The following is a 14,818-nucleotide window of genomic DNA, read 5'->3' as shown; positions in this document are numbered from 1 at the left end:
ATTTTTTTTTTTTTTTTTTTTTTTTTTTTAGATGGAGTCTTGCTCTGTCACCCAGGCTGGAGTGCAGTGGCTGGATCTCAGCTCACTGCAAGCTCCGCCTCCTGGGTTCACGCCATTCTCCTGCCTCAGCCTCCTGAGTAGCTGGGACTACAGGCGCCCGCCACCAAGCCCGGCTAGTTTTTTATATTTTTTAGTAGAGACGGGGTTTCACCAGGTTAGCCAGGATGGTCTCGATCTCCTGACCTCGTGATCCGCCCGTCTCGGCCTCCCAAAGTGCTGTCTTTTTTTTTTTTAACAAGATCTCGCTCTGTTGTCCAGGCTGGAGTGAAACAGTGTAATCATGACTTACTGAAGCCTCGAACTCCTGGGCACAAGGGATCCTCCCACCTCAGCCTCCTGAGTAGCTGAGACTATAGGCACACGCCACTATGCCTAGCTAATATCTTTATTCTTTATTCTTATTTTTATTTTTTGTAGAGACAGGATCTCACTATGCTGTCCAGACTGTTCTTGACTCCTGGCCTCAAGTGAGCCTCTCACTCTGGCCTCCCAAAGTGCTGGAATTACAGGCTTGAGCCACTGCACCTGGACAATTTACCTTTCTAATTTAGGTCTTTTTTTTTGTTTTTTTTTGGAGACAGAGTCTAACTCTGTTGCCAGGCTGGAGTGCAGTGGCTTGATCTCGGCTCACTGCAACCTCTTCCCCTCAGGTTCAAGCAATTCTCCTGCCTCAGCTTCCCAAGTAGCTGGGATTACAGACATACCACACCTGGCTAATTTTTGTATTTTTATAAAATTTTTGTTTTTTAAATTTTTGTATTCTTAGTAGAGACAGGGTTTTACTATGTTGGCCAGGCTGGTCTCAAACTCATGACTTCAGGTGATCTGCCTGCCTCAGGCTCCCAAAGTGCTGGGAATACAGGTGTGAGCCACTGTGCCCGGCCTAAAAAGTTATTTATATATATATTTATTTATTTTTTGAGACGGAGTTTTGCTCTTGTCCCCCAGGCTGGAGTGCAATGGCACAATCTCGGCTCGCTGCAATCTCCACCTCCTGGGCTCAAGCAATTCTCCTGCCTCAGCCTCCCAAGTACTAGGATTACAGGTGCCTGCCACCATGGCCGGTTAATTTTTGTGTTTTTAGTAGAGACGGGGTTTCACCATGTTGGCCATGCTGGTTTCGAACTTCTGACTTCAAATGATCCACCCACCTCGGCCTCCCAAAGTGTTGGAATTGCAGACCTGAGCCACTGCACCCAGCCTGAAAAAAAATTTATTTATTTATTTATTTTATTTTATTTTATTTGAGTTGGAGTCTTGCTCTGTTGCCCAGGCTGGAGTGCAGTGGCCCAATCTCAGCTCACTGCAAGCTCTGCCTCTTGGGTTCACTTCATTCTCCTGCCTCAGCCTCCCAGGTAGCTGGGACTACAGGCGTCTGCCACCACACCCGGCTAATTTTTTGTACTTTTAGTAGAGACGGGGTTTCACCGTGTTAGCCAGGATGGTGTTAGCCAGGATGATCTCGATCTCCTGACCTCGTGATCTGCCCGCCTTGGCCTCCCAAAGTGCTGGGATTACAGGTGTGAGCCACCGCGCCCGGCCAAAAATTATTTTTAAACGAAGGAAATTTATTTTAAAACCAGGGTGTGGGGGGAAACATATCCTATTCTAACTGGAAAACTGGTATTGCTTGTCATAAATAGGTGGTAAATGTAAACATGTAAGCATTTAATACAACAAAAACAAGAACGAGATGACTACTTTCTCATTGACTTCCGATGTCTCTCAGAGCCTGAGACCTAAAAAAATAAAATTTAAAAAAAGGAATAATAACAGGTGTTAAAGACAGATTAGCACCCACCTCAGGCTGTCTTTGTTGAAATAGCCCTGATAAAGATGAAAAGGGGCCCAATGTGTTGGCTCATACCTGTCGTTCTCACACTTTGGGAGGCCGAGGTAGGTGGATCACGGGGTCAGGAGTTCGAGACCAGCATGGCCAATATGGTGAAACCCCGTCTCTACTAAAAATACAAAAATTAGCCAGGCGTGGTGGTGCGGGCCTGTAATCCCAGCTACTCAGGAGGTTGAGGCAGAAGAATCACTTGAACCTGGGAGGCGGAGGTTGCAGTGAGCCGAGGTGGTGCCACTGCACTCCAGCCTGGGTGACAGAGCGAGATTCCATCTCAAAACAAAACAAAACAAAACAAAAAAACGCTGGGTGCTGTGCCTGTAATCCCAGCACTTTGGGAGGCTGAGGCAGGAGGATCACTTCAAGTCGGGAATTTAAGACCAGCCTGGCCAATATGGTGAAACCCCATCTCTACTAAAAATATGAAAATTAGCCAGGCATGGTGGTGCATGCCTGTAATCCCAGCTACTCAGGAGGCTGAGGCAGACGCTGCAGTGAGCCAAGATCATGTCACTGCACTCCAGCTTGGACAACAGAGCGAGACTCCATCTGAAAAAAAAAAAAAGGGAAAGGGCCATTCTGGGGAACATGGCTAGACCCCGTCTCTAGAAAAAATTAGCCAGGCATGATAGCACACACCTGTAGTCCCAGCTCCTTAGTGGAGGGATAAGGTAGAAGGGTCACTTGAGCCAGGGAGGTCAAGTCTGCAGTGAGCCGAGATCATGCCACTGCACTCCAGCCTGGGTGACAAAGTGAGACCCTTTCCTAAAAAGAAAAAGAGGAAACGGGAATTCCTTTCCCTTTCTCAGTGTGGCCCAATGTATTTAAATGCCACCTCTGTGATCTCATGCCACCTGCCCACCCACCGTGGTTTATCATTCTTCAAACTTTCCTTCTTCCAAGGTGTGTGATAAGGGGATGGGTACAGTTCAGAAGTTGCGGGGCTGTCACTGGGTGATGGTGACGTGTTTGGGAGGATGGACTGGGGTTTTACTGTCTTTTCCTCCCCACTCCCTTAGTTTGCTGAGAAGTTCCAGGAGGTGAAGGAAGCAGCCAGGCTGGCCAGGGAGAAATCTCAGGATGGCGGGGAGCTCACCAGTCCAGCCCTGGGGCTCGCCTCCCACCAGGTCAGCACTCCCTACTCTCCTATGCCTGCCTGGGCACCTGTGAGTCAGCCAGGTGCTCAACGGATATTGGGGGACCTTGATATTGGGAGACCGGGGCACTGTGCTGGTCCTCAAGACCCAATGCTTCCAGATGACCTAAAGTTAGACCCATGGCAGGGACCACGGAGGAGGGGTGTGGAGTGTGTCATAGAGGGTCTGGACCTTGCCTGGGGCCGGCGGGATGCACCCAGTAGGTCCCGGTAGCAAGACCAGCTCAGGCCGGGTGCGGTGGCTCACACCTGTAATCCTAGCACTTTGGGAGGCCGAGGTGGGCGGATCACGAGGTCAGGAGATCGAGACCATCCTGGCTAACATCATGAAACCCCATCTCTACTAAAAAAAAAAAATTAGCCGGGGATGGTGGTGGGCGCCTGTGGTCCCAGCTGCTCGGGAGGCTGAGGCAGGAGAATGGCGTAAACCCAGGAGGTGGAGGTTGCAGTGAGCCGAGATTGCGCCACTGCACTCCAGCCTGGGTGACAGAGTGTGACTCTGTCTCAAAGAAAAAAAGGAAAGAAAGAAATGGCTAAGTGTGAGGCAGAACAACTAACTATCCCTGCGTGTTTTCCCATATTAATTTAGTCAGCTTTATTTATTGAGCACCTGCTGGGTACCAGGTCCAGGGCTGTGCAGAGGGGTTGCAGAGATGAAAAAAAGCAGGCTGGACTCTGTCTACTCTCAAAGCCAGTGGTCCAGGCAGTGGGGTTGCTCCTGAAATACGGATTCAGCCTGGGCTGGACTTCCTGCTGACATCCTAAACGGGATGTTGAAGTTCGGCCGCAGGGAAGGGAAAGCAGGGAGCTGTTCGATTGTCCCCCTCCCCTACTTTACAGGTTCCAAGTATCTTGGTTTAGACTAACCTGCATCAGACTTGCTCCTGGGGATGGTGAAAGCCCAGGAAGGCAAGGTTGAGGGCGTGGGCATGGAACTCCCAGCCTAGGGGCCATAGGGAGCCATGGAGGGTGCATGAGGTGGGGAGGGACACACTTGGATCCTGTGCTGTGAAGGACCTGCTTAGGGTGCGTAGGTCAGTTGGACCCCCGATGTGACGACCCCAGTCACATCAGCCTTGATCCCAGCTGATGTGGGGTCGTGACCTACTCTTCCCCATGCACAGGTGCCCCCGAGCCCCCTCGTCAGTGCCAACGGCCCCGGCGAGGAAAAACTGTTCCGCAGCCAGAGCGCTGATGCCCCCGGCCCCACAGAGCGCGAGCGGCTAAAGAAGATGCTGTCTGAGGGGTGAGGGGCGGGACTTGAGGGCGTGGCAGGGGCGGGGGTCGGGGTGGGGGATGAGGAGGCGGTTCTCGGAAGCCAAGGGAGTGCCAAGGATCTAACTGTGGACCCAAGACCTGGGGAAGGGGATGAGGATCTGGATGCTGCCCCATCCAGAGCCGACCCCGCCCCTACCCTGCGTTAGCCACGCCCCTCCGTATTGACCCCACCCCTGTCTCGCTGCTAACCTCGCCCAGTCTATGCCTCTCTGGGTTTAGGATAACCCTGGGGCGCCTCCCCACCCCGACCACGCCCCTATCGGCTGACTCCCCAAACTCCCATCCCTCCCCCGCCATTCCGACAGTGTCACTGGGTAGATTCCACGTGCCCCCTTCTTTGACTCGGTCCTCGACAAGACTCTGCTTTTGCGGGACTGTCCCATCCCCAGGCTCAGCGCTCAGTGTCGCCACGTCCCCAGCCTTGCGTGGCCCTGACTCAGTCCCCCACCCCAGAGCTACCCCACCTCTGGCCCCGCCTCCTAGCCCAGCATTGCCCGTGACTCCGCCCCAGCCTAGCACCACCCACCCATGGCCACCCCCCCAGCCCAGCATTGCTGCTGACTCCGCCCCCAACCCAGTGCCACCCCACCCTGGCCCCGCCCACTGGTCCAACCTCGCGCCCGACTCTGCATCCTCGCCAGCCTTGGCCCTGACCTAAGCTCAGAGCTATCCCACCCCTGTCCCCGTCCCAGGCTAGCATTGCCCTGATTTCACCCTCAAGCCCGATGTCACCCCCTGCCGACCCTCGTGTCCCCGCAGCTCCGTAGGCGAGGTACAGTGGGAGGCCGAGTTTTTCGCGCTGCAGGACAGCAACAACAAGTTGGCAGGCGCCCTGCGAGAGGCCAACGCCGCCGCAGCCCAGTGGAGGCAGCAGCTGGAGGCTCAGCGTGCAGAGGCCGAGCGGCTACGGCAGCGGGTGAGGATACCCCTCCGTCTGAGAGACCCCCCACCTGGACGGGCAACTGTGGAGGCCGCGCCTCCGCAGTTCCCATCTGCCCTGGGTTCATGGACTGGCTGTGTGACCTCAGCAGGTCACTGACCCAGCCTCAGTTTCTTGCTCTGTAAAATGGGTCTGAGACAATGCCAACCTCAGAGGGTGATCAGACCCTGAAGTCCAAGCTGTGCAGAGGGGGTGGTGGCACCAACCAAGGGAGTTGGGTGCTTGGTCCTGGGAGTGGCCAGACAGGAGGCAGATTTCCTAGAGGTTGGGGGAGCAAGGGAGAGTGCAGACGGGGGCGTCAGGGGCTGCTATTCCTGTCCCACAGGTGGCTGAGCTGGAGGCCCAGGCAGCTTCAGAGGTGACCCCGGCCAGCGAGAAGGAGGGGCCGGGCCAGGGCCAGTCACTGGAGCAGCTGGAAGCTCTGGTGCAAACCAAGGACCAGGTGAGTGCCAAATATGCTTCCCGGGCCTCACTTTCCCTCACCTCCTGCGGGAAAGCCAGGACCCCCGCAACAGACCCTAGGAACTGTTTTCCTCTAGGAGATTCAGACCCTGAAGAGTCAGACTGGGGGGCCCCGTGAGGCCCCGGAGGCTGCCGAGCGTGAGGAGACTCAGCAGAAGGTGCAGGTGTGTGTGGGCAGCAGGAGGTGGGGTGACGGTGGGTGACAGTCACCTCAACAGTCAGGATGATATCTACCTAAGACGATAGAGTATTGGGAGGCCCAGGCCCGTGGAAGGCCTGATGCCCAGCAGGTGCCGTGTGAACAGTGGCTATTGGTACAGTTTCATATCCATCTATGGGTTCAACAAGCAATGTTTGAGTCCCTGCTGCATTGCCATGCCAGACCCCGTCAATTCCTCCTCTTCTCAGCCTGAGGTCACAGAGCCTGCACTGGAACCAGGTCTGGCTTGGCTTGGCTTTTTTTTTTCTAATTCTTCTAGATGGAGTCGCGCTCTGTCGCCCAGGCTGGAGTGCAATGGCACGATCTCAGCTCACTGCAACCTCCACCTCCTGGGTTCAAGAGATTCTCCTGCCTCAGTCTCCTGAGTAGCTGGGATTACAGGCACCTGCCACTACACCCAGCTAATTTTTTGTATTTTCAGTAGAGACAGGGTTTCTCCATGTTGACCAGGCTGGTCTCGAACTCCTGATCTCATGATTTGCTCGCCTCGGCCTCCCAGAGTGCTGTGATGACAGGCGTGAGCCACTGCGCCTGGCCTTGGCTTGGCTTTTGCCAAAGACTTTATGTGAGAAATGTTCATGAGGCACTTTTTTTTTTTAATTTTGAGACAAAGAGTCTCACTATGTCACCCAGGCTGGAGTGCAGTGGCATGATCTCAGCTCACTGCAACCTCTGCCTCCTGGGCTCAAGCGATTCTCCTGACTCAGCCTCCAGAGTAGCTGGGACTACAGGTGCGCACCACCATGCCCAGCTGATTTTTGTATTTTTAGTAGAGATGGGGCTTTACCGTGTTGGCCAGGCTGGTCTTGAACTCCTGACCTCTGGGGATCCACCTGCCTCTGCCTCCCAAAGTTCTAGGATTACAGGTGTGAGCCACCTAGCTCAGGGGCACTTCTTGTGAGTCCAGTAAGTTCAGATGTTAAAGGACCTTCTTCCCTTACACCTGTATTCCTAGCTACTTGGGAGGCTGGGGTGGGAGAGTTGCTTGAGCCCAGGAGTTGAAGGCTGCAGTGAGCTAGGATGGTGCCACTGCACTCCAGCTTGGGCAACAGAGCAAAACCCTGTTTCTTAGAAATGAGGCAGAAACTGGGCCCCTGGGGGTGGGGTGGGGGTGTGTGCATTTGATTCCTGGTGTGATGGGTGCCCTAGGATGGCTTTGGGCAGAAGAGGGACATGAAGGTGGTCAGACTCTGGACGCCTCGGGCAGAACTGGTGATTTGTTGGGGCCCCCAACCCTGCCCACCCTTTCCTGGCAGGACCTGGAGACCCGCAATGCGGAACTGGAACACCAGCTGCGGGCGACGGAGCGCAGCCTGGAGGAGGCACGGGCGGAGCGGGAGCGGGCGCGGGCGGAGGTGGGCCGGGCGGCACAGCTGCTGGACGTCAGGCTGTTTGAGCTGAGTGAGCTGCGTGAGGGCCTGGCCCGCCTGGCTGAGGCTGCGCCCTGAGCCGGGGCTGGTTTTCCATGAACGATTCCGGCCTGGGATGTGGGCCAGGCTGCAGGCAGCATAGTTGGACCCATTTGTCCTGGAAAGGGACTGGGGGTCCCAACTTAGCCCTGGGTGGGCCGGGCCGGGCTGGGCTGGGGTGGGCCCCAGCTGGCTCTGGCTGTTGGCAGCTTGGGGGCTGTTTTTGAGCTTCTCATTGTGTAGGATTTCTAGATCCCCAGATTACATTTCTAAGCGTGGCTGTGTGTGTGTGTTGTATGTGGGTATCTGGGCACCTAACGTATCGCCGGCCCCTTTCCCTGCCTTTTTGGGTGCCCCTGCAACCATGTGGCAGTTGTAAGCCACTTGCAGATGAAGGGTGAGACGTGGAGTCCGAGGGGGGGGTGCCCAGGTCACACAACCAGGAACGTGGCTCTGGTGTCTCTCTGCCTGTCCCCTTGGGCTTAGCCCATGTTGTCTGGCCAAGTTTGGACTTTCATGGCCCCTTCACTCTGGCTACAACCCCCAGATGTGGCCAGGTGGGTGGTCAGGGAGGCACATAGCCACGCCCATTCGGCACAGGACTGACCTCACTGAAACCTCACAGCCGCCTCTGGAGAGCAGGACAGTTGCTATGCCCATTCTCCGGAGGAGGAAACTGGAAGCCCAGAGAGGGGCTCCAGGACCTGAAATCCCATGGTCATTCGAGCAGGTGGTTTGTCTGCAAAACTTAGGGCCTGCCTGGTGGAAACAGACGTGAAGCACCGGCAGCCGCACCCCACCTCTCCTGTCCCCTTGCTCTTCCAAAGTGAGACTAAGTCAAAAGACCCGTTTATTGAGCACCTCCTGTATGCGGCACCCCTAAGGGGTGACCTTGGGTCGGGGTCACAACCTCCGCCATGTTCTTTCTTCCTCTGCAGCCTGAATCTTGGCCAAGGCTCAGGGAGGGGGCCAGCCAGTGGTTTCGGGGCAGAGGAGCAGGGCCCGCACAACACGAGCGCCCACGGGTTCCACTGCGGGGCACTGGGTAGGCCCCCAGGAAGGGCCGCTGCCCCCAAGGAAGTTTCCTCCGACCCTCAGCTCCATAGAAGAGTCCAGGACCGGGCAGATGGCTGTGTGGGGCTCAGGCAGGGCCCTGGGAGGGGACTGGGCCTGAGTGGGACCCAGGTGGGGCCCTGGGTGGACGCCCCTCGTGGCCAACCCTGCCGGCCTTCTGTCGCTTCAGCGTCTCCTCCACCTTCTCCTTGAAGCGCCGGTTCTTCTGCTTGATCTTGGCCAGCTCGGCCTTGCGCTTGGCCTCCAGGTCAGGATCCTGGTACAGAGAGGACCAGGGGACGGCTGAGCTGGCGACCCCACCCAGGGAACCTAGCCACCCACCCCTACCTGTGGGCTCAGCCCTCACCTTCCCCTCCAGGATCAGCTGCTTCCGTTTGTTGATCTCCTTTTTTTCATCAAAGTGGGCCGCCTCCAGTTTCTGGTGGAGGGAAGCGGGGTAAGGAGATGCCGGTCATGGAGGCCCCACCTGGAAGGGAGCACCACCGGCTCCGGAGAGCACTTTAGTCCCCGCCCGCCTCCGACACTCACGATCTCACACTCTCTTCGCACCACGTTGACCTGCGTGAGGATCTGCAGCACCTCGGCCTCTTCCACGGAGAATTCCTCTAGCTTCTTCTCTATGGGGACAGTAAAGCCGGGGGTGGGGGTGGGGAGGAGACGTGCCATGGAGTGGGAGTTCAGCCAAGTAGTGAGTTCCCCATGCTGTGGGGTATGCAAGGCCATCTGGGGTCATATCAGGTAAGGGCCAGGTGGGCAAGATCAGGGATTTCTGAGCTAAGGAAGGTATGGACTGCTGTCTTTCAGTCTCACTGTCGCCCAAGCTGGAGTGCAGTGGCACTATCTCGGCTCACTGCAACCTCCACCTCCCGGGTTCAAGCAATTCTCGTGCCTCAGCCTCCCTTTTTTTATTTTTTGGTGTTAGCAGCATTATGAGTTTAACCATGAATATTGATTTCTTGGAAACAGTGTCCTTTGAAATCCAGATATTTCTTGCTTTCTCTTTTTTTGAAGACAGGGTCTTACTCTGTCACCCACGCTGGAGTGTGATGGCTCAATCACAGTTCACTATAGCCTCTGCTCAAGCAATTTTCCAACCTCAGCCTCTTGAGTAGCTGGAACTACGGGCGTGCGCCACCATGCCTGGCCAGTTTCTGTATTTTTTTGGAGAGGCAGGGTTTCTCCATGTTGCCCAGGCTGATCTCAAACTCCTGGGCTCAAGCGATTCACCCACCTCGGCCTCCCAAAGTGCTGGGATTACAGGTGTGAGCCACCGCGCCTGGCCTTCAAGTCCAGATGTTTTTTTTTTTTTTTTTCTTTGAGACAGAGTCTCAGTGTCCCCCAGGCTGGAGTGCAATGGCGCGATCTCGGCTCACTGCAACCTCTGCCTCCCGGGTTCAAGCAATTCTCATGCCTCACCCTCCCAAGTAGCTGCGATTACACGCGTGCGCCACCACACCTGGCTAATTTTTGTATTTTTAGTAGAGACAGGGTTTCGCCATGTTGCCCAGATTGGTCTCCAACTCCTGGGCTCAAGTGATCCGCCCACCTCGGCCTCTCAAAAGTGCTAGGATTACAGGTGTGAGCCACCGTGCCTGGCCAAGTCCAATTGTTTCTAAATTTTAGGACAGTCTATGCAGTGATCAGAGATACCTTAGGAAGTGTCTCTGTCTTGGCTGCGTATGAAACTACTCCTAGAGGTTTTTAGCAGGCCCAGGCCCTGTCAGTGGGGCCTCTGACATCTCAGGGGCCTTCCACACACCACAGTCTGAGAAACACAAGTCCCCTCCTGACTCATGTGGCTTTCAGCTGCTGGCGGCAACTATGGGAAGTTTGTTTCAATAAATGGGCAAAAGAACTTCTTTTGGGGGTGCCTAGGGAAGGAAGCCCAGCCTAAATCTGCTCATGGGAGCAGGCTGGCTTGTGTCTGACAGGGACAAATGGGTCTCACCCTGAGGCACCCATCTCTGCCCACCCCGCCCCCCCTCCTCCACCCACCCCTCCACCCCACTCACTGATCTGCTCCTCAATGGCGTGCACCAGATGGATGTCGTACTGTGTCACCAGCGTGATGGCCTGACCCTGCCGCCCTGTGGGGATGTGCCAGTTATCTGCTATGTGCTGGGGGTCAGGACATGGGGCGAATAAGGGCAGATCCTGATAGCTACGCAACTCAGGGGTCCTCCTGGAGATGCTGAACAAGGGCTTGGGATTGGGAGGGATCAGCCCAGAGTGTCTGGGCTTGACCCCAAGCAAGACCTCTGTGTGGAGGACAGGTCGCTGGCGAGAGGCAGTTCTGCCGGTCTGGCCTTAAACAGCAGTTAGGTGACTAGGGCCGAAACTGCACTGATGGCGGACAAGGTCCGGGACCCTCATGGCAGACCCACATGGACGTCACTGTTCTCATTATCCGCCATGTGAGGTCTGGGGAGCGGAAGTGACCTGCCCAGCACTACAGGGTCAGGATAGAAGGTCCAGGCCCAGTTTGACCCCAGCAACCACATCTTTCCTGTCTCGAGAAGTGAGAGCATCTCAGGGACACCATGGCCCTCCCTGACGAGGCAGCAGCAAGTAGTAGGGGCTGGGGCTCTATGTGCACCCTCCCAGGAGGCAGCCCCACGCTGCTCAGTTCATCACCTGGCTTGGGTGAAGGCAGCACCTCACTGGCGTTTGCTTTATATTTTTATTTACTTCTTTTTTTTTTTTTTTTTTGAGGCAGAGTCTCACTCCATTGCCCAGGCTGGAGTGTAGTGGCACGATCTCAGCTCACTGCAAGCCCTGCCTCCCAGGTTCATGCCATTCTACTGCCTCAGCCTCCCGAGTAGCTGGGACTACAGGCGCCCGCCACCATGCCCGGCTAATTTTTTGTATTTTTAGTAGAGATGGGGTTTCACCATGTTAGCCAGGATGGTTTCGATCTCCTGACCTCGTGATCTGCCTCCCAAAGTGCTGGGATTACAGGCGTGAGCCACCACGCCCGGCCTTTATTTACTTATTTATTTAGTTAGTTACTTTTTGAGACAGAGTCTTGCACTGTCACCCAGGCTGGAATGCAATCGTGCAATCTCTGTTCACTGCAACCTCCGCTTCCCAGGTTCAAGCAATTCTCCTGCCTCAGCCTCCTGAGTAGCTGGGATTACGGGCGCCCTCTCCCACACCTGGCTAATTTTTTTGTATTTTTAGTAGAGACAGGGTTTCACCATGTTGGCCAGGCTGGGCTCGAACTCCTGACCTTGTGATCTGCCTGCCTCGGACTCCAAAAGTGCAGAGATTACAGGCGTGAGCCACTGCGCCTGGCATTCTACCCTACCCTACCCTACCCTACGCTTTCTTTTTTTTGAGACAGAGTTTTGCTCTTTTTGCCCAGGCTGGAGTGCAATGGTGCGATCTCAGCTCACTGCAACCTCCTGGGTTCAAGTGATTCTCCTGCCTCAGCCTCCCGAGTAGCTGGGATTCACCTTTGCTTCAGAAAGGACAACTCCCCAACTTGCAAACATGGCCCCGAGTAGCTCTCATCTGTGGGCTGCACCCTACCCACGTCCTACCACCTGAATTTGCTGGGCAGGCTGGAGGGACAGGGGCCCAAGGCCCGGCCTCCCCCTCCACCACTCACCTGCACGGGCCGTCCGGCCAACTCGGTGGATGTAGATCTTGGGGAGCCCGGGGGTGTTGTGGTTGATGACCACCTGTACTGTAGGGATATCCAGGCCCCTGGAGGGAGACGTGGCTGGTCAGCTCCACTGTCCATGTGGCGAAACCGAGGCTAGGACTCACCCAGGGTCATTCAGCAGGGAGGCTGGGGCTGCCTGACATGCCTGAGGCCAGCCTTCTCATCCGTGGGGCCTTGTAGTAAACGAGGGAGTGCCCTTGGCAGGGGACTGGGGGCTGCTCACCGGGAGGCCACGTCTGTTGCGATCAGGATCCGGTAGATGCTGGACTTGAACTTGGCTAGGGCGGCAAAGCGTTCTTTCTGCACGGGGTTGGGAAGAAAATTGGGAATGAGTGAAGGCAGGGTTTTCCGTGTGAGGCCTGGGGACAGGGTGGAGGCCGGGACAGTCCCCTAGCCGTCCATTGAGGAAGGTGGCCATGAGAAGTCAGACCGGGACAAATGAACGACGGCTAAAAGAGATGTGGTCAGGGAGGGCCTCGTGAGCTGCGATATTTTGGGACCAGAAGAGACCAGGCGGCAGGAAGAAGGCGCCCGGCAGAAGGAAGGATCGGGGCCGATGTCTGAGGCCGGGAGGTGTCCCAGGGTGAGGCTGGCGGGCCCCGGGGTCGCCTCACCTGCTTCATCATGGAGTGCAGAGCCACGGTGGGGAAGCTGAATTTGCGCAGCATCATGCACAGGATCTGGCAGGTCCTGGCGGGAAGGATGGGCCTGTCAATCCCTCCAGCTCTCAGGTTCTGGGAAGGTGTTCCTGCCCCCACCCGCCCCTGAGACACCTAGCACAGTGGCCCCATGAAGCTTACAAAGGAGAGGCAGCAGGCCAAGCATGGTGGCTCACGCCTGTAATCCCAGCACTTTGGGAGGCTGAGGCGGGTGGATCGCTTGAGGCCAGGAGTTCAAGACCAGCCTGTCCAACACGGCAAAACCCCGTCTCTACTAAAAATACAAAAATTAGCCGGGCATGGTGGTGCATGACTGTAGCCCCAGCTACTCAGGAGGCTGAGGCAGGAGAATTTAACCCAGGAGGCAAGGTTGCAGTGAGGTGAGAGTGCGCCATTGCACTCCAGCCTGGGGGACAGCATGAAACTCTCAAAAAAAAAAAAAAAGAGGCAGGATGAGGGTTGGCACAGGCCTTGCCTGCCTGATATACTCTCTGCTGATCCCTCCCTGGAGCTGGAACTGACAAGAGTTGGCCCTGGGACTGCAGGGCTGGAAACTGACTTGCTAGGGGTGGTCGCTGTTACCAAGAAGGCCGAGAAGGAGCCAGCAGAGGAAAACAGAGTAGAAACAAGGGCATAGGGAGAAAGGATGGGGACCATCACGTAAGCTGCTGGATCCTGCCGTGCCTGACAGCCACCCTATAGCCAAACTTTTCTTTTTTTTCCTGAGACAGTCTCGCTCTGTCCCCCAAGATGGAGTGCAGTGGCACCATCTCGGCTCACTGTAACCTCTACCTACCAGGTTCAAGTGATTCACCCACCTCACCCTCCACAGTAGTTGGGACTACAGGTGCTCACCACCATGCCTGGCTAATTTTTGTATTTTCAGTCGAGATAAAGTTTCACCACATTGGGCAGGCTGGTCTCGAACTCCTGACCTCAGGTGATCCGCCTACCTCAGCCTCCCAGAGTGCCCGGATTACAGGCGGGAGCCACTGCGCCCAGTCCCAACTTTCCTCTTCTGGGAGGTAACGCATTTAAAGCGCCTTGACTTCTGCCCTTCTATCCTGGCTCATGCTGGAAGAGTCTCCAGCTTCTCAGTATCTTCCCAAACAGCTCAATGGAGAAGATGTGAACGGCCCTCCCCAGGGCTCTCTGTCTGCGCAGATGCACACCAGGCCTGTTAGTTGTCACAGCTTCCTCTGAGATGGGACTAGAGGCCCAGGAAAGCTCAGTGACACCCCCAGAACACAGCAAATGGGCTGCTCAAACAGACACTTGCAGGGGTTTCCTGGACCTTCCATCAAGGGCTGGTCTGAGGAACCCCAAAGCCTGGCTGCACCTTCAGATGGGGTGACCTTGGCTCCTTGAGGAAAGCCCCCGTGACCTCCAGGCTGAGCAGAGCTGAGACTGTGTCCCAGACCCAAGACGCTGGGCCACCTCCTCCTTTGAAGGGCGGTGGGAGGGGAGAGGCGAGCCCCGCTCACTTGCACGTGTTGGTGAAGATGATAATGGACCAGTCCTCATGCTCATCCTGGAAGCGCTGGATCAGGTGGACCAGGTAGGCGTCCTTGACCTTCTCGGGCACCAGCAGGTAGCGCTGGTCCAGCTGCTCCACGGTGCTCACCCTGGGGATGGACAGGTAGACCGCACGCCTCAGTGTCCCTGCCTGTAGGATAGAGCTGCCCTCCCCACACTGTTTGGGCTGCGGACTCACGGGGCCTGTGCCTCCCAGAAGAAGGGCTGGTTGGTGGCCAGGCCCTGTAGCTCCCGGAGTGTGTCGGTCAGCGTGGCGCTGAACAGCAGTGTCTGCCTGCGGGCCGGCACAGCCGCCAGGATGGCTTCCAGGTCGACGGTGAAGTCAGTGCAGCCCTGTTCCAGCAGCCGGTCTGCCTCGTCCATCACCTGCCGTGCCAGTGGGGGCAGGGGTGAGGGTGTCGTCCATGACCCCGGGTCTTGGCCACCCCTGAAACAGGCCTCTTTGAGAGGCGTGGACATGGATCCTAGGCCCTGGAGTACCCTCCTTCCAAGGGAGGCCTGCCCCTCA

General features: G+C 56.2%; 3 protein-coding genes across 7 annotated transcripts in view; 2 read left to right on the top strand and 1 right to left on the bottom strand.

Moving 5' to 3' along the window:
- Window positions 1–7,654, top strand: part of HOMER3 (homer scaffold protein 3) — a 12,223-nt gene extending 4,569 nt beyond the window's left edge. For 3 of the 5 annotated variants that reach the window (XM_025368423.1, XM_025368422.1, XM_025368425.1), the window contains 6 exons: window positions 2,929–3,036; window positions 4,190–4,311; window positions 5,103–5,259; window positions 5,609–5,725; window positions 5,823–5,909; window positions 7,222–7,652. In XM_025368423.1, coding sequence (XP_025224208.1) covers window positions 2,929–3,036; window positions 4,190–4,311; window positions 5,103–5,259; window positions 5,609–5,725; window positions 5,823–5,909; window positions 7,222–7,413 — 783 coding nt within the window. In that variant the 3' untranslated portion in view covers window positions 7,414–7,652. Of the gene's footprint in view, window positions 1–2,928; window positions 3,037–4,189; window positions 4,312–5,102; window positions 5,260–5,608; window positions 5,726–5,822; window positions 5,991–7,221 lie in introns of those variants that run through there. The other 2 variants (XM_025368426.1, XM_025368427.1) reach the window with 2 other exon arrangements.
- A 553-nt stretch (window positions 7,655–8,207) lies between these two features.
- The window catches only part of DDX49 (DEAD-box helicase 49), a 9,452-nt gene continuing 2,841 nt past the window's right edge, over window positions 8,208–14,818 (bottom strand). The window contains exons 5-13 of the mRNA XM_025368421.1: window positions 14,489–14,676; window positions 14,259–14,399; window positions 12,730–12,805; window positions 12,339–12,415; window positions 12,059–12,156; window positions 10,461–10,535; window positions 8,977–9,065; window positions 8,795–8,866; window positions 8,208–8,704 (exon numbers count right to left, since the gene is read on the bottom strand). Coding sequence (XP_025224206.1) covers window positions 8,516–8,704; window positions 8,795–8,866; window positions 8,977–9,065; window positions 10,461–10,535; window positions 12,059–12,156; window positions 12,339–12,415; window positions 12,730–12,805; window positions 14,259–14,399; window positions 14,489–14,676 — 1,005 coding nt within the window. The 3' untranslated portion in view covers window positions 8,208–8,515. The remainder of the gene's footprint in view (window positions 8,705–8,794; window positions 8,867–8,976; window positions 9,066–10,460; window positions 10,536–12,058; window positions 12,157–12,338; window positions 12,416–12,729; window positions 12,806–14,258; window positions 14,400–14,488; window positions 14,677–14,818) is intronic.
- The window catches only part of COPE (coatomer protein complex subunit epsilon), a 24,515-nt gene continuing 23,378 nt past the window's right edge, over window positions 13,682–14,818 (top strand). Inside the window, exon 1 of the mRNA XM_025368428.1 lies at window positions 13,682–13,693. The gene's annotated coding sequence lies outside the window, so the exon portion shown is untranslated. The remainder of the gene's footprint in view (window positions 13,694–14,818) is intronic.

This window comes from Theropithecus gelada, chromosome 19, assembly GCF_003255815.1.
Source record: "Theropithecus gelada isolate Dixy chromosome 19, Tgel_1.0, whole genome shotgun sequence".
Classification (NCBI taxonomy): Eukaryota; Metazoa; Chordata; class Mammalia; order Primates; family Cercopithecidae; genus Theropithecus; species Theropithecus gelada.
Note: the sequence above shows the minus strand (reverse complement) of the source record. Positions and strands in the feature narration are given on the sequence as shown.